The following is an 18,317-nucleotide window of genomic DNA, read 5'->3' on the forward strand; positions in this document are numbered from 1 at the left end:
CAAATCACTTAACTTGTCTCATCACAGACAAGTTACTTGGAAGGGGGATCAGGAGACTTTACCGGGAGGGTGATTACAAATACGGTTCCGGTTCTATCCCTTGAATACCCAATCAAGCCCATCATCATGGACTGAGCCAGACCCTCACTCACAGGCCTTAAATTCCTTGCTCCCTGCTTGAGCACCCTGCTCAAGTTCTACCTTTTCCACTCAACCAGTACCTGTTGTTCCAATTATCCTGGAGAGAGAGGGAGGAGGAAATGCAAACCTTACCTGAGTGGGTTGACGAAGGGGTTGTTAATGACAATGGGGTTAATGACGATGGGGTGTCAACTGTCTGTCTAAACTTCTAACGAAACCATTTCCACCTCATCCCCTGCCTTCCCTGAGCTGCTTACTTCACTCTTTACCGATCTGTCTTCACCAAAATACACTCTTTCTCCCAAGTTTCATCGTGGGCTTTCTTCTATCCCTGGGCTGTGGAGGACGGCCTTCAGGTTTGTGAAGTCCTGGAAGTGGAACATAAAATGCGGTGTGTCTGTGCCTCTGGCAGAGAGAATCCATAACTCCTTTCATGCGACTCTTGTAATCTGTGAAAGAAAGAAAAAGATTAAGAACCCACGATCTGATAGGCCTGAATTCACAGCCTGGCGACGTCACCAGGAGTTGTGGAACCGTAGGCAAGACACTTAACTTCGTAGATGTTTCACATCCATATGAACAGGATCAAAATTCCTACTCTAGAGAGGCTTTGTGAGTGATACTGTTTGCAACATGCTTTGATGGGCATTTCAGGCATTCAACTAGATGGGCATTATTATTTTTTTAATTTTTTTTTTTTTTAACGTTTATTTATTTTTGAGACAGAGAGACAGAGCATGAACGGGGAGGGTCAGAGAGAGACAGAGACACAGAATCTGAAACAGGCTCCAGGCTCTGAGCTGTCAGCACAGAGCCCGACGTGGGGCTCGAACTCACAGACCGCGAGATCATGACCTGAGCCGAAGTCGGACGCTTAACCGACTGAGCCACCCAGGTGCCCCTAGATGGGCATTATTTTAATATAATAATGAGCCAAATCTAATAGCTGCCTATTTTTCCTAGGTAAACTCATATACTCCCGTGACCTCATTTACCATCTGAGAAAAAAAACACAGCCTTCTAAGGTGAAAGACAAGTTTAAAGAACTCCCATTAGCAACGGAAGCAAGAGTTTCTTTCTTGAAGGAAAGGACTGACAGAGTAGCCAGTGGGGTAAGGTGGGGAAGACTGTAGGTTTGGCTGAAAGGAGAATTCTTTGATTAGGATGAGGAGGGGAGCCCAAAGAAGACATCCAGATGGCCAAGAGGCACATGAAAAGAGACTCAAAGTTGCTCCTCATCAGGGAAATACAAGTCAAAACCACACTCAGATATCACCTCACGCCAGTCAGAGTGGCCAAAATGAACAAATCAGGAGATGATAGATGCTGGCGAGGATGTGGAGAAATGGGAACCCTCTTGCACTGTTGGTGGGAATGCAAACTGGTGCAGCCGCTCTGGAAAACGGGGTGGAGGTTCCTCAAAACATTAAAAATAGATCTACCCTATGACCCAGCAATAGCACTGCTAGGAATTTATCCAAGGGACACAGGGGTGCTGACGCACAGGGGCACATGTACCCCAATGTTTATAACAGCACTTTCAACAACAGTCAAATTATGGAAAGAGCCTAAATGTCCACCAATGGATGAATGGATAAAGGAATTGTGGTTTATATACCCAATGGAATACTACTTGGCAATGAGAAGGAATGAAATATGGCCTTTTGTAGCAACGTGGATGGAACTGGAAAGTATTATGCCAAGTGAAATAAGTCATACAGAGAAAGACAGATGCCGTATGTTTTCACTCACATGTGAATCCTGAGAAACTTAACAGAAGGCCATGGGAGAGGGGAAGGGGGAAAACAAAATAACAGAGAGGGAGGGAGCCAAACCATAAGAGACTCTTAAACACTGAGAACAATCTGAGGGTTGATGGGGGTCAGGGAGAGGGAAAAGTGGGTGACGGGCATTGAGGAGGGCACCTGTTGGGATGAGCACTGGGTGTTGTATGGAAACCAATTTGCCAATAAATTTTATATATATATATATATATATATATATATATATATATATATATATAGGCAGAGGCAGAGAGGAGGAGACAAGGCAGAGACGTGTAAAGGAGGTGGTGTAAGGCAAAAGAGAGGGAAGTGCAAGAAAAAGAGATTTTCAGCAAAGATCGAAATGGCTTTGACTTTTGGCACTTGCACCACACCGGCTCTGAGCCCTGACAATCTCGGGGCGCTGACAGCTACATTTGGTTAAACGGTATGTCCCTGAGAATGAAGGCCCCATGACATTTAAGGTCCTTGACAATGTGGTACCAACTTCTGCAACACTTCAGCCCCTCCTTTCCAGAAGCTTCACCTAGAATGGATCTCTCTTCCACATTTCTTCCCACCTATGCTTGCCCAGTTTGCTCCCTCTGCCGAGAATGACCTTACCCTGCCTTCCTGCCAACCCCCCTTCCTTGCATTGGGAGCATCTCCTGCTATTCACGGCCAGGTTACCTGCAAGGGAAGGGAAGTAAAAAAGCGTTAAGAAATTGAGTGAACCAGGACACCTGGCTGGCTCAGTTGGTTAAGTGTCCGACTCTTGATTTCAGCTCAGGTCATAATCTTGTGGTTCACCAATTCGAGCCCTGCGTCGGGTTCTGCACTGACCGCGCAGAGCCTCCTTGAGATCCTCCCCCCACTCCCCGAAGTGAATAAACTTAAAAAAAAAAAAAAAAAAATTGAGTGAACCTCCTCCCAGAAAGTTGAAGAAGGACGCCCAAGGCAAAAGGAGCTTCTTAGGGATGATTTAGGAGTTGGTTGATCTAAGGAGGGAATGGGAAGTCCATGGTGTGGTGGGGGTTGAAACTACCCTCACTCCATTTAGTATCTGGACATTTTCTTCAACACACAAATCAGTTGCTTCCTTTGTTATCCAAGCAACAAAAATAATTTTTAATTTTTTAGAATGATTTGTAAATTGTCAAACTTGTCCAATTTCTAGAGACAAAAAGTTTATGTTGTGCGCTGAATAATACCAAAATGTACCTGCACTGCTGGTGAAGGAAGAAGTACGTAAAAGCAAGGAAGAGATCGGACTAGCCATGGATACAAAACTTACCTCAGGATACAAACGGAAAACCGACCACACGCCATCACATTTACACAAAAGCAAGCACAAAGAGACGAGTTTCCCAATCTATCGACTTTCCTTTGTTGACAAACCTGCAGGGCAAGAATGCAGTAGTGTTCACAGTTTACCCAGTCATCAATTGCTCCGAAGCAAAGCTTTGTGCCCAAGAATGAAACATCCTCAGCCCTCACAAGTACTCAGCTTATACAGAAGGGAAGGTAAACAGAGGTGCTTCACAAGGGGGTCTGATGCCAAAAATGAATGCAAGTCAGACGGGATTGAAAGGGGTTTAGGATCACGAGGCAGAAACATGTAAAATATTTCATGCAGCCAGCCTTATTTATTGAGAAGTCCTAATTTTATTGCCCATTTAGTAACATGTTTGTTCCACAAACTAATTTCTCATAAAGCAAAGCACAACCTTTTCTTATAAATAGTATAAATTATTTTATTTACAGAAACTTGTTACAAAACAAATAGACTATATATTTCTTCTCTTTTAAATATCCAAAGTAATTTTCTATCCCTTGACATTTGTTCATGTTTCTATACAGCAGCCAACACGAAGTCCAGCTGAGATGCTCTTGATTATGTGTACAAATTATCACACTATTCACACATTTCAACACAGGAGATTGCTTTTATAACCAAGCTCAAAAAAACAGCAAAATGCTTTTCAAGGCCCTACATTCACACTGACAGTATGTAGTGCTCATTTAAATGATCTGAAAATGTAAAATGTTTTGCACAAAATGTAAAAATGATTATTTTCTGTTAAACAATGAAACTTTTCACAATCATTTCCAAAGCCCCCCACCCTCCCACCCCCCCTTCCCCACCCTGGACATAATGAGACAGTAAGAAATTCCTTGGCAACAGAACTCTCGCAGGAAGACAGCTGCCTTTATAAGTTACATTTTTCAAATTATACATTTTGCAATGTTTTCAGAGGTACTTTGTATTATATTTTTGGAATAGAAAATATTTTAAATATTCTATTTTAAACTGTATTTCATGAGTGAATAACAAAACAGATATATCATCTAAGTTGCTGGCTGACAAAACAGATTTGTAACCCTTGCTGCCACCGGGCAATACGTCACCAGTTGAATTACTGTGAACCAAAAGGCCTTAATTTTAAAATACCTTATAAAATTACCAGCATCGGTGGTTTTCAACCCCTCCCCTAAAATTTTAGAAACAATATTTAGGTGGAAAAAGCAAACTCCAAAGGTTTCAACTGAACATTCAAGTCTTTTTAAAGAATCTGTCGAAGCTTAAAACTAGGTTCAGGCACTTTTTCCGTTAGTTTGAAACCACATCACAGACTAACACACATGTGCTCAGAGCGTACACATACACACACACAGGCACGCACGCACGCACACTCACACACAAAACACTAACGAAAGAAAAGCAGTGTGTCACTTAGTTACATGTAGTCTATCGGGAAATCAGGCAACTAGAGAAAAGCAATGCCCACTTCGTCTGTACGAATCCACTCCCGAGACATGAAAAGGGACAACAAGACTTTCACAGAACAGAGGCATCCCTTAAACTGTAAAGGAGGCAGGTTCTAGAACTATTGGCTTGGCAGTGAACCACTTCAAATTATAAAAAGGTATTTACTTTTATTAATTAATAAATAAATACTAGATGATCTCAATTGTACCAAAACAGGATATCAGAAAAAAAGACCTGTGCAAAAATACATATTTAAATATGTACAATTCATTTTTAACAAAATATGTCTTCTGAAATAGGGATACTTCCATATTTATAATAGAACAAGAAATTCCAAAATAAAGATACAAAAGTAGGTTTTGTAGAATTCTTTGTTCATCATTGCAGCACATTTTTTTTTTTTTTTTGTAGGTTAAGAAAACTGCAGGAGTTGTCATGAAATTCTATTGGAAAGAATATAAAAATTATCTTGGTTTTAAATTGATACCAAAGTCTGTCTAGAAACAACCCAACCACTGCAAATTTGGTTTTTGCAAGTTAATTTAATTCAAAAAAATACTTGTACTCCCGTGTTTTAAATGGTCTTAATTGTTCATTATAATAAAAAGTAGTTGTAGGAGAAAATAAAATATTTGAACAGTCTAAAATTTAATAGCACTGTTTAGAATAGGTCTGTTTGTGGCAGGCAGAATCCAAAATGGCTAATTTCCTAATCCCGATCATCTGTGTACTACCGGGAGACATAATGAAATTCAATTAAAACCTCAGTCTAAGAAATCAAATGATCAACACTCGCTTATCTAAATATCTACATAATTCTGAATCAACTTGCTATCATGGGTCCTATTCACATCTTTCGGAACAACATGATCTGTCTATAAATTCCATTGCTAAAAGCAACTTTATTTATATCCATCAAGTCCCCTTGGCTCTGAAAATAAATTCTACCCATACCCCATTGCACTTGTCACCCAGGAATCAACTAAAGACGTTTTGATTCCCCCTTACCTCCGTTCTCTCCCTCCACTGGGACGGAACAACCAGACTGATTTCTCCTAACTGCACCAAACTGGCCCATCCACGCACTCTCCTTAATAAGCTCTCCTATAGTATCATTTTTTAAAAATATTTACTGATTGCATAATAAGTGAACAAGATACTCCTCTCCCTTTCCTTTAAAAAAAAAAAATCAATAGTTTACATCAATTTATAGCTAAAGTATCTGCATAAAGTTTTTGTTGTCTTACATAATAAGAGTAATTCTGTAGCAATTCACATTATTAGGCTGGTAACCAAGTATTTATTCATTCTACGTGTTGTTGACTTGAAATTCCCTGAAACTGAAGTTTGTAACCCAAAAACTGTAGGGAAAAAAAGGATGCATTGATTTGCTCTGTCCAGGCTCTGCCCAGAACAATGATCAGAGCCTTGGGAAATTTACCCTGTGGTGTTCGGCAACTTTGTGTGTTCTTCTAAGTACAAGTGCCTGGGTTATTTATTGTTTCAGGAGCTGTGAGAGTGGAATCACCAGTTAAAATGCCCCAGCTCATCCCCCAAATTCAATGATACCTTCTTAAGCAATGACGTTTTAACATATTAAGCTCTTTTGGGATGGGGTATTCAAAAAAAATAAACGAATAACCACGAAGGTCTCCAAATCTCTCTCAGGAAGATGGCTGGCATTAATCCCCAGAAAGGAGGGTCTGTCGGGGAGACACTATTATATGCGTCACAGCATCTGTGCATGGGCACACGTACACCTCTGCCTACTCCCCTCCCTGGGTGCCTGCTCCCCACCCACTGGCATCCAAATGAACACGTGGACAGGAAGGGGAGTGCAGATACACACACAATATGGGGAGCACTCGACACAGAAATTTACAGAGTCCCAGGACAGTATCCACAGAGACTGAGGGTAATGCACAGAGTGCCCTGGAAACATTAAGTATATTAATGACTTAGTGAATGACAGTTTCTGCTGCATCCTAATAATTTCACTTTACAAAGGCAATTTTTTAAAAATGGGAGACTGAGCAGGACAGCCAGCCCAATCTACCACACTGTTTAACATGAAAACTTGAAGGATAAAAAATTCCATCTCTTTGGAAATCTTGGAAAAACATTTCCCCCATAGTGATTTCATCCACCCCCCCCCTTTCCCCAACCAAAATTTGGCTTTCCATTATCAAAACTAGTTTGCATTTGCATTTTCTTAAAAAAAAATCACATAGAATTGCTTTTGTACCATGAAAAGTAAGCCTCTAAAATGTCATATACTCGCTTTCTGGGCATCAATGGCTTTAAACCAGTTTGTAAGTTAGAAACTCTTGACAGCTTCTATCCCAAATCACCTGCAAAAGGCTGGGGGAAAACACAGGCTATTTTGTCCCGGTGCCTCACGCTAACGTCCGTATTCCAATCCTGGAGCGTTGCTGTAAGAACCTAACTACCTAGCCCTTCTGCGAAGGGCTGCGCAGGGGGCAGCTCTGCCTTCCTCCGGAAGGCGTCTCCAGCTGGGGTACCTAACTGCTGGAGAGGGACCCACAGAAGACAGTGTAAGAAAAACACCTGGGACGGGGAGAGGAGTAAAGGAGAAAGTCTACAGTAATGCTTTTGCCAAGACATGCTCTCCCCCAGCCAATCTACTCAAAGAGCGGCTCCATGATGTGCTGCAAGTTAAAAAACAAAGCAAAAACTTCTCACAGATTGGTAGCAAGCAGTCCAGACCACTTTAACACTGATAAAATCAATTTCGGTGGCTGAACTTGATCCAGTGTCCTTTACGAGTACTCACTGCTACTGACATAGCTTCAGGGAAATCCTCGTTACAACAACAGCCCGGCAGATTTCTACCCTCGAGGCCCACAGGAGGTTGGGAAAACAGACTCAAAGGCATCGTGGAGTCCATAGTGCTGAGTGGAGGTGTAACTTGCCGTCAAAAGTGTCCAGATTATTCCTCCCCGTGCCATGTTCAGCTGTCAGGGACGTGCCTTTGGCTTTCAAAGAAGAGGGGGTGGGGAAACAATGAAAAGGTAAGTAAGCAGCTGTACGCGGCACTGCCCTGATGCTCAACACGAATATTCCAAAGGCCATGCGCCACTAAAATCTCCAGATGTCAGGGGCAGTCAGCTATAGAACTGGGCCTGAGCTTTCAAAAGCCTTCATCACCCTTGGGCACAATCATTCTAGAAGACTAAGTTTTAGAAAATCGTCTAGAAGAGATGCAGGCCAGGTTTCTAGCCGAGAGAAAAGGCTCTCATGTTTGCCTTTTGGTTTTATCTACTGATTTCATTTCCTTGAAGGTATTCCAGGTTGTCAGCTGAGAACTGAACAAGGTCACGTGGGCTAGCACACACAGGTGTGCAAACTCATACCCAACGCAGTGCCCTTGCCCGGGGAGCGGGAACTCAGATCCCCACTCTCCCACCGTAAGCCCTTGGCTGCAGAAGCCGTGAGCACACTAAGGGCTCAGGGGAAGCTGCCAGGCCCCACCTGCCAGGCTTCCCAGTATGTCCCCCGGCATTCCCTGGCACAGAGGGCTTCAACCAGCTCAGTTACCCATTTTAAAATCAGCTCCACAATAAACAGATTTGAGGTTCCTACTTTTCTGAGAGGAGTATTCTTTAAAGCATTTTGGAGTCATGGGTACCTTTAAGATTCTGATGGAAGCTATAGGATCCCTTCTGCAGAGAAACGAGCACAGACATAAAAATCATGCAACACATTTCTGGGGTTTTACCGATCCTCCGATCTCTAGTCATGGGCCACCCTAAGCTTTGTGCAGCGTAATAAAAAAGTTTTCCACTACACAGAGGAAATCTTTCTCAAATACAAACTTAAGTTGAAACAAATTTTGATACCCCAAACTCAGCCTGTCCTAGTGGGACAGAGCCCTCACAGATGGTGGACATCAGAGGCGGCAAACCGCTAAGAGCCGTACTTGGGCAGATGTGTGGGCTATACCAGGTTAAAAAACAAAAGAAAAGTATTGCATAACTTGTAAAAGTGGTCAAACTTCTCATGCAAGTCCAAATCTGCAGTTTCTTTGAAATCAGTAACCAGTTTCTGGGAGCTTCTGCTCTGTGTGGATGGGAGTCCTACTTCCTCATTTTCAACAGGCACTGCTGTGCCCACCAGTCTCTTCCCCTCCTGTCACCTGTGGGGTACTGAGGCCACAGCGATGTCTATGTGAAGACAGACGCACTCAGTAACGTAATGTACTGGGCATCACAGCAAAACGGAACATCCCTCCTCCAGGTTCACACAGAATCAGGAAACTACACTCGGAAGGGGGTTTTTAAAAGATGGCTATACTACTTCCTGCAGTGTTCGCGCTGGATTTTTATGCTCATAAACTATGATGAGTAACTACAAACCAAGAAGTAAAAGCCCATTTTCACATGTCCAGGGACCCCTTGCTCAAAGAGCCAAGCAACATACCAACAACCCCTATAGACTTGAGGCTCATAGAGAAAAATTTAAGCAGTTGCTATTTAAATTCACCGATAATTATGTTCCCTGTACCTTTGGCGCTGGGTATTAATTCACGCAGATATTGGAGGGAAATCTATCACAGAAAGAAGCTTCCCAGTATATTCTGGAGAAGTCCTAACCTGCCATTTGAGTTAAGTTCTGAAGATGAAAAACGAAACAAATCAAAGCAGCCCCCACACTGCAAATCAGGGCTCCGGGGTGATGTTGCTGAAATTCCTGCTCGACAGCAAGGAGAGGAGATCTGCTGATGAGTGAAGAAATGAGAGGAGAGATTGGGACTCAGAGCCAAGGACACTGGAGGAAGGGGCTCCAGGGGGAAGAGGGTCAGGGGAAACCAGCAACAGGTAGGAGAGTGGGAACAAAGAACGCACGAGAGAAAGTCACAGTTCCATATGAACCTGACACCCAGGGAGCCACTGCTGTACAAATGGGCCACGTTCATGTCTCTTTTTAAGCTCTTAAATTTGAGATTTTAGTCTTTGTCTCTACCCACACTTACTGTTTTCCTGCCTCCCTGGAAAACCGTGAGGGAACATAAAGACAGTCAACCAGAGAATGAGAAATTCTTTGATGGGAAAATTATTAAAAGGTCTTTAAAATTTAAACTATCCCTTTCTAGACCAGTGTGACTGCAGGTCAGCTTTCTCCAGAGGAACAAACTAGAGACGCACTCTCCAGGAAGACACGGCCTGCCTTCCTCCCCAGGCAGCGGCACGGGACGTGCCCCCCAGGGCTGCGCTCACCGGCCGCGGAGGGGACACTGCCGTCCTGCAGGCTGGGCAGCTTCTGCAGCCCTATCTGCTAAAACACACTTCGTGGTTTCCTTACCCAGGAGCATCTTCCAAGTCATGAGAAATTCTGGTAGATACACTGTTTTACCTTCACATGGCCGTGAACGCTTCCTTTTTGAAAGGAGACCACAAAGCTGGACACGTGTTTACAGGCAAACTAACCAACCCTGCCACGCACGTCCGAGCTGGTGCAAGAGTTCAAGGGAGAGGAAACGGGGGCGTCCCCACGGGGCTCACAGTCCATGTCCTACCTGATGAAGGAGGGAACTGTTCGTCAGTCCTTGTGCCCCTGGGCTGGCGCCCGCGTGTTTCATGTGCACGTTGTTCATGGCTGGCAATTTGGCAACCTTTGTGGGTTTGCTGCTGCCGTTGTTGACGCTGCTTGAGCCGGGCGAGCACTTTCTTTTCTTTCCTATGAGTCTGTCTAGAGGAGTGTGAGAGTGTGAGTAACTGCCGTGGGAGTTGACGGGCAACTCGCTGGACTGGTGAATGAACGGGCCAAGAGAAAGCGTGGAGTCACTGCTGTTCACCATCACACTCATCCTCTTGATGGACTCAGCGGGGCTCCCACCGGGGGGGCCCCTCCCTGACTGGTCGTGCCGGACACTCACCGAGTTCGCTTTAGTAACCACACAGTTGAGGCCGATGCCGTGGGAAGATGTGACCGTTGAGGGGTAGGGAGGCCCAGAGTGTGCCATACAGTTTTTCCTAAAAGACTCCATGGAATGAGAAGAAGAGGAGGAGGAGGAAGAGGAGGAGGAAGAGGAGGAGGAGGAGGAGTGGACTGACAGTGGGGAGCTATTTTTGCGCTTCTTTCCTGAGCCGCCGCTGGTACTGCTACTGGCATTGTGACAGTTAGTGCTGTTACCAGAAGGCTCCTTGGGCCTCAAAGACTTGCTGGATTTCAACTTCTGAGGTTTTCTGGACATAGGGGAGGAGGGGACTGAGGAAAGGCCGGAGGGTGTGGAGGGGGAGGAGGACGAAGAGGACACTTGTCTGGATTGCATACTGCACACAGGATCCATTGCCCCGGAAGCGGCGGGCTGTGCGTTCAGTGTGGTTCCATGAGCTGGTGCCGCTCTGCTGTTTGGGGAGATGCAGGTGGACGAGAGCAGGACTGGGGACGTAGACACAGTGGCCGCTGCCAGATAGCTGACCCCACACTGCGATGTGGGCACAGAGTTTGTCCGGTGAGGAACACGTGTGGAGACGGGTGTTGTGGTGCTGGGCACTGGTGGGATTTTCCTGCAAAAAGAGGGGGCAGTGAGTAATCATCAGCAGAGCCCTTCACGGAAACGCGCAGAGGGGTGACCCTTCACCTCTGGCACTGAGCAGCACACACCCGTCAGAGGATCAACCTGAAACGCATAGCCGATCCTGCCGCTTCTCTGCTTCAAATTTTGCAAGGCCTTGCCGGGGCTCTCAGAACAATGGCGTGGAAAGCCCTGTGTGCCTCACCTACCACCGGTCTCCAGCCTCACACTGCCTCCTAGATTCCACCCAGCAACCCTTCTTACATCGCAACAACAGGCCTGGACGTGAGGCCCTGTCCATCTTCCACCTACAATACTCTGACCCCAACTTCTGCTCAGCTCGTACTTTCGGCCCACCATCACTTTCTTAGGAAATCTGTACTGACCACCCGGACTCGCTTGGTTTTCCAGAGACTCACTCTGCCAGTTCCCAGACTTCAGGGAACTCAAGGCAGCTTCCACACGTAACTGTGGATCACTAACTTCTCTAGAAAGCAGGGCACACCTTATTTAAAACTGTGCCCACAGCGCCTGCAGTACAGAAGGTGCACTAATGTTGAGAGAATTCATGAACAAAGAGGAGAAAGGAAGGGCAGAACAATTTCATAGCAACTGCTAGGTCCTAACTTCAGGCCTGAAGCACATCTCAGGGTTTCCAGCCACAATGATGGCACAGTGTATTTTGTTACTAATGTCCGGGCAAGGGACCAACCTGGGGATTAGAGAGTCATTCAGATGGCAAACCAGGGAGGCCTCTTTCCATTTTTGCTACGATTCTAACATGTGACAGCACCAAAATTTCAAAAACCCCTATGGCAGAACCAACAGCGAGGTAGCAACACAGACAATGGCCTGAATGGAAGGCAAGTGCCAAGACCGGCCTGGTCCTGACTTCACAGGGCAAGCAACGGCTGATCCAGTCGCTGCACCAGCTATGGTTCCGGCTTCTCATCTTCCAAGTGAGACTTGTCCTAAACTGCTGCCAAAGTGCTTTCCAGATGCTTTTTAAGGCTTGTAACTATTAATAAAAAGAACTATTTACTGTATTTGTCCCAGCTATAACCCCCCCAATCAGGAGTGTAGCTCTGGCCCTAGAGATCCGTCCATCCAGACCGACCACACCCAAGTCCCTGTGGGGTGGGGTCCAGATGAAAGAAGTTTCTCAGTCTCTCTGGGAGATTCCAACAAGAAGCAAAGACTGAGAAGCTGGGCTCTATCCCCATACTACTCACAGAGGACAACCACGGACAGTACCTGAAAGGCTTATGAGAAACGATGAGTCCCTGCGCCCCACCCAGACCTACTTCATCAGAATCTGGATCTCAACAAGATCCCCAGGCAATCCGTGGGCACTGGCACCTCTGAGAAGCCCTGCTCTAAATGGAGGCGTGTAGCACTGCTCCGGCTCACTGGGCGCACTGGCTTCGCGCGGCCACCAGGTGGCTTAGGGAAACGAAGCCTAAATATCAGGCAGCTAGAACTAAATCCTGGGAAAAGGAAAAGCTTCCATACAGGGAGACATGTGGATCTCTCTGCACAACATATTGGTCCCTGGTAAAAAAGCTCTTTTAGGTCATTCGTTACCTTTTGCGTAAGGATGAGACAAATAAAGAATATGTAGTTGTACTGATCTACGTCCATACAAATCAACTCTGCAAAGATATACAAGCAATTAATAAAAATGCTTCTGTCTGGGGGTAGTGGTGGCAGGGAGGGTGGGCAACAGGAATGTGGGGACCAGGGGGACTAAACCTTGAACTGTATACCTCTTCATATTCATTTTTTCTTTTTTTTTACCCAAGTGAATTTATTACCAATCTGACAAATTCTGTAACCTCGACATTGCCCCCTATTCCACGCCCCACCAAAGAAAAAACCTTTTGCTGATGATCCCATCCCTTCCTTAAGGAATGTGGAATCATGGTCCCCAGTCAAAAGTGGACAAGCACTTGACAGAAATCACAGAGTTTGGAACTGGCCTTTGCGGTCCTGGGCATGCTCCAGAGGAAGTGCTAGTCCAATTTGACCACTGTCCAGATTCCTATATTGAAGATGACTTATTTCACTGTCATACTCAAATCCCACTTCCACATATCCTTAGCTGCAATAGGTAACTGAGGAGTAAGGAACTAAGGAGGGTGGCACCCAAACCAGGGGTCCTCCTGGAAGAGAGGACTTTTGGCTGAGCCAGCAGGATGGAACTTGGACCACTTTGGGAGTTCTGTTGAGTGCATCAAAGATGCCACCTGAGGACTGTTCTCCTGCAGTTGAGAAGTGCTCAGCTCCTCCCACCAAATCTCAGGGGCTGCCCGAGAAGCTTGCCTGCAGTGGCCAGCCTCACTCGCAGCACCTCACTCCAAGCTACTGTCTGCCCCAGGCCTGTGTGCCAGCTCATCACTGAGCAAAACATCTGTCTCTGCTGTACTGGCCTTTTTTTAAAACCCAAGTTCATGTTAGCGGAAAGGCACGATTTCCTCTTTGCTAGGAACAAGTGATTGATAAGGTCGTCAGCCTCTGACAGAACAAAGAGAGAGACGGTGGAGGCAACCTCATGATCTTGTGTCTTCCCAGGTTCACTGCAGAAAGAGGACAACCCCCCCCCCGCCAAGCCACTAGGAACTGAAACCATATGCACCCCAACTGCTGGCCATGAACCACTTCTCAGGATAATGGGAAAAAGTCATTCTGAGGACACTTCTAAACTCTTAGGAATGCACTAAATCCACATTTCAGGGTGCTCAATGAGCTCCCCAAGTCCTGGTGGGCAATCTCAAGAAATACGAAGCTGAGATTTCACGTATTTGGGGGTTTTCGGATGTTGACAGACCCCTAGAATCCCAACAAACCAGTGCCCCATTTTTCCTGAGCAAGGGCAATGTTCCTTCATAAAGAAGAAAGAGGAGCCTCTTATCTAGTAAAACCCAGGAAGAAATGTGAAATTGAAAAGTAGAGCACCACTGCTCTGGGTCTGATTTTCTAAGTGAATAAACTCAAGTCCTGTTCATGATCACGGAGGCGGTTCTTCAGATTGTGGACTATCCAAGGCCTCTGACCAGCTTCCTTTGACTTTATCAGGAAACCAAGGCAGCAAGGCAAGTGGATGTACTGGCAGAGTCTGTTCAGGGAGGCTCTAGTAAATGATGCCCAAATGGAGAATATGGAATGACATGTGAATTAGTGGACAGCCCCCTTGGTTTAACAAAACTCAGTATTTCCAAAAGTAGGTTCCACCAAACGTTAAGTTCCCAAAGATACTCCCCTAAAAGATGTTCCCAGGTCAAAAGAGCTTGGGAGATGTTCCACATTATAAATAATATCTCCTGCTTTGAGAGGTATAATGAACAGTGTGCCCCCTAAAGACTCTGAGAAGTCCCGCAGTAATGAAAACTATGTCACTTGAGAAAAAGCTGAGCCTTCTGGCCATGGAACTCTTCTTCCACTTAAAATCCCATGTAGGAAATACCAGCCCACATACAGACACACAAGATGACCATCTTACACTGTAAATCAGAGCACATGGCTCCACTTCCTGAGGCCCTCAGCAGCTCCCCACTGTACTCAGAATCAATTTCAGGGTCATCTGGCCCCTACCAGCTTCTTAGGTCTCATCTTGCACCATGATCGCTTTCTTGCTTTTTTCAGACAAGTATGATCTTTTCTGACTCAAGACCTTTGCACACATGGTTCTTTCTGCCTGCCCCACCATCCCCTGGCTGCCTTTTTTCATCCTTCTCTCCATCTCTGCTCTAGGATCACTTCTTCACTGAGGTTTGCCCTGAATCTCTCCAGCTTGTTGTTTTTCCATCTTAGCTCTTTGTTTGCAACCAAACTGCCTCTGGGTCTAAACCCTGGCCCTACCACCAACTTGCTGTGTGACTTCTCAGTTTCAGTATCTGTAAAGTAGGGATAATTGAGGTCACCAGAGGCAGCGCCTTGTGAAAATTAAATGCAAGTTGCCTGGCACACAGTAAGGTCTCAGTAAGTCTCAGTGATTGTTAGAGCTTCCATAATCTCCCTTATGACGAGCTATAACCCCTACTGATTTGCTGTTTGGTGGTTTTTGTGCCCCCCTCCCCCGAATGCAAACCCCACACAGGTGGAAACTCCCTCACTGCCTGGAACCCCAGCATCCAGAGCAATACATATTTGCTGAAAAGACTGAATGAATAAATGATGAGGGGACTTCTCAGGGATAGTCAAAGGCCACGTTTTCATTTCAGATAAGCTTATCTTCATTAGACCAGTCCCTTAAGACATAAAGAGGATGCGGCCCCAGGTGAGGTCAGCCCCCTTTTCCCGCCCCAGAGGCGCTGGGACAGGCACTCACTTCCACAGCTGCGCATTCAGATGCTTCTCCACCATGAGGTTGAGGGCGCAGCGAAGCCGGTTCCACCTGGAGTCAAACACATAATAGCCTCTTCCAATCTGCCGGCTCCCGAATGTGCAAAACTGCAAGAGAGGACACACCATGCGTGCTTGCTAATCCCGGCAGCGGCACGGCCTGTCTGTGATCTCTCTCCTTCAGGAGAGAAGACAACCACAGAAGAACTTGCACTCTGTGTATCACAGGCTGTGAAGCACGAAAGTGACGATGCCCAGCCCTGAGTTCCACGGAAGACAAAGGCAAAAGCCAGAGGTGTCCCAGGACTGAGTGCGTGCTGCCTCTGGGGCACCCTGTTCTGAGCTGCTCTCACACCCTGACCACGTCTCACACACACACGCACTCACGCCAAGATCCCTGGCAACCACCCCCCCCCCCCCCCCCCACCGCCCTCAGTGCCCTGTCTCCGCTGTGTGGGGAGGGTCAAGTCGGGGGTGCATGTGGAACTTACAGATGCTGGCTGAGGATGATGACCTGAATAATGACAGTCCAGTTTTTCAACAGACTCTTCTTTGTCATCGCCTTCTCCCTCCTCACTGGATAACCGAGAAGCTGGCTCAGTGGCAGACAGGGGAGGGTGCGGAGATTCATGGACTGGAGGAGGGTCAATGGGGGCACTCCCGCCTTGCTGTGCAGGGCAGCCTGGAGGCCTTGGTGAGTAGAAAGTGCAGCACTGATCAGATCACACGTCCGGCAACCAGCTGCCTCAACCCAGATATAACAACGTGCCCAAGACCACCTAGGGAGGCCTGGGGTCCCCCACTAGCACTGGGGCAACAGATGTTGATCAGGTGGCGTGGGAGAGAAGAATCCACTCTCCCAAACCGCATGGTGTCACATGAAGTTGTATGCCAGATCTACCCAAAGGAACTTATAAAGGGTTCTCCCTTCTACAGCCACCTGGGTGGCTCAGGGCCTCTTGTATTCTCCCCAAAGAAGGGGAAATAGAATTTAAGAGAATTCTTTCTTTGATTCCCCCTCAAATTTCACCTGGATGACGGTTATGGAGGCAATAAACTCAATAGCTGGCAATGTGCTCCGCACCTGAGAGGGACAGGAGGCGCTCAGAGAAGGACAAAGCATCACTGCTTTACGTGGACCATCTACGGCCTACCGCCAAGAGCGGCACGGAGTGCTTCCTACATGGATACATGCCCGATGATTCTAGAATTAGGCTGACTTTTGCATCGACGGAAAAATTTCAATGAGAAGATGGCCGAAGGAAGGCTGTGCCAAGGAACTGACAGCCCGGGCTCGGCCACATTCTCGGGAGCTACCTCCAAGGGTGCCCCCCCGGGCTGCTCACACCCAGGGCTCACATCGGGGCAGGCCCGCGAGCGGGGAGGTGAGGCACAGCAACCAAGAGTTGGCATGTTCCTAGGCCGAAGTTCTTGCTGCCGGTGGCCGACAGTGAAGGCCCTCATTCTTGACACCTTTCTCTTCCCTTTCTCTCTGGAAATTTGGTACAGGGTCCGTGACTTTAACTTCGTTAAATACACAAGCACAAATGCACATGTACCACCTTCACTGTCCCTGAGGTATGGAGGGAAGTTCTCATAAGACATTCTGGTCCACTACTCATTAAACAGCTAAAATGCCTAATATGTGCTTAGGCCAAGGTCCCAAATGAATGAATGAAAACATAGGTTGATAAAGGGATGCTATAAAAACTCAGGCTGAATGCCTATCCCCAGCAAGGCCTCCCACTGCCGCATTTTTGCAACAAGTGAGACAAATGAACGGGAAACTGCTGTCAAAGCCATGTGAAATATTCCAGTCACTAACCTGCGGTCAGCACCTGCTTTTGGGCCCTGCTCAGGGGGGTTAAAAATAGACACCTGACACTGAGCAGAGGTGGAGATCACTCTTGCTTCATCGTGCTGCTTGCATTTGGCCCAGAAGAGCCCTGGTTGGAAGTTACTGATGAACTCGACAATTTTTTTCCCTCAAAACCCAATTAGAAAAATCTCTCATCTTCTTAGAGTGAGCCTGATGTACACTCCTCGATCTCATAACTGCACTGGGGGTTCACAGTGTCTGCCAGTCTGTTCTTTAAAGGAAGGATAGAGCTGGAGGGTTTGACTTACCTTGGAAGACTGGGGGTGTGAGGTTTAGGTTTACTAGCTACGAAAGGCTTTGATTCAGAAGGAATCACTCCGTGAGAGTTTTGGTGTGGCTCCTGTGGAGGTCTAGGAGGGGCGGGATGCGGGTCCCTGAGAGGCTGCGTTGGTTGCTGACAGTCCGGATGGCGAATCGATTCCTTTTCCCTGGTTTTGTTTTTGTGCTCGGCTAATAACACATCAAATCGTTTTCTTCTACCCTGGACAGCCCTCCGCTGAGTTAAGGAATGTGTCTACAGACCAAAAAAATAGAAAAACTGAGGAATCTCAGTAATAATTTTTTCTCTATCATATATCCAAAAACACCATTACCAATTAAAAAAAAAAAAACAAAAACAACAAGAAATCTGGACCATCAGCATAAAGGCTGTTCACTATCTGATAAGCTAAAAATCATAGGACGGTGACCTTTTTTCTTTAGCTAGAGTAGAAGCACATATCTGGTGAGGCTATTTCCACAGAAGAAAAAAGGAATGTTAGTTGTGCCACCGGGTATATAAGTGAATGGCAAACAGTGGAAACGAACAGGTGACATTGCCATTGTAACAGTTTACTTATTGGGGCTCTCACCAGCTCAAATAGAAAAATCCTTTTCTGGGCCATT

The 18,317-nt window shown here is 46.2% G+C and overlaps 1 protein-coding gene across 3 annotated transcripts in view; it reads right to left on the reverse strand.

Moving 5' to 3' along the window:
• Positions 1-3,523: 3,523 nt before the first annotated feature.
• ATXN7 (ataxin 7) overlaps positions 3,524-18,317 on the reverse strand; it is a 95,420-nt gene continuing 80,626 nt past the window's right edge. For 2 of the 3 annotated variants that reach the window (XM_058726287.1, XM_058726288.1), the window contains 5 exons: positions 17,681-17,946; positions 16,045-16,243; positions 15,540-15,661; positions 10,211-11,204; positions 3,524-7,670 (listed from right to left, as the gene is read on the reverse strand). In XM_058726287.1, the coding sequence (XP_058582270.1) occupies positions 7,653-7,670; positions 10,211-11,204; positions 15,540-15,661; positions 16,045-16,243; positions 17,681-17,946 (1,599 nt within the window). In that variant the 3' untranslated portion in view covers positions 3,524-7,652. Of the gene's footprint in view, positions 7,671-9,345; positions 9,413-10,210; positions 11,205-15,539; positions 15,662-16,044; positions 16,244-17,680; positions 17,947-18,317 lie in introns of all 3 variants that reach the window. The other variant, XM_058726289.1, reaches the window with a different exon arrangement.

Source organism: Neofelis nebulosa, chromosome 4 (genome assembly GCF_028018385.1).
Source record: "Neofelis nebulosa isolate mNeoNeb1 chromosome 4, mNeoNeb1.pri, whole genome shotgun sequence".
Lineage (NCBI taxonomy): Eukaryota > Metazoa > Chordata > Mammalia > Carnivora > Felidae > Neofelis > Neofelis nebulosa.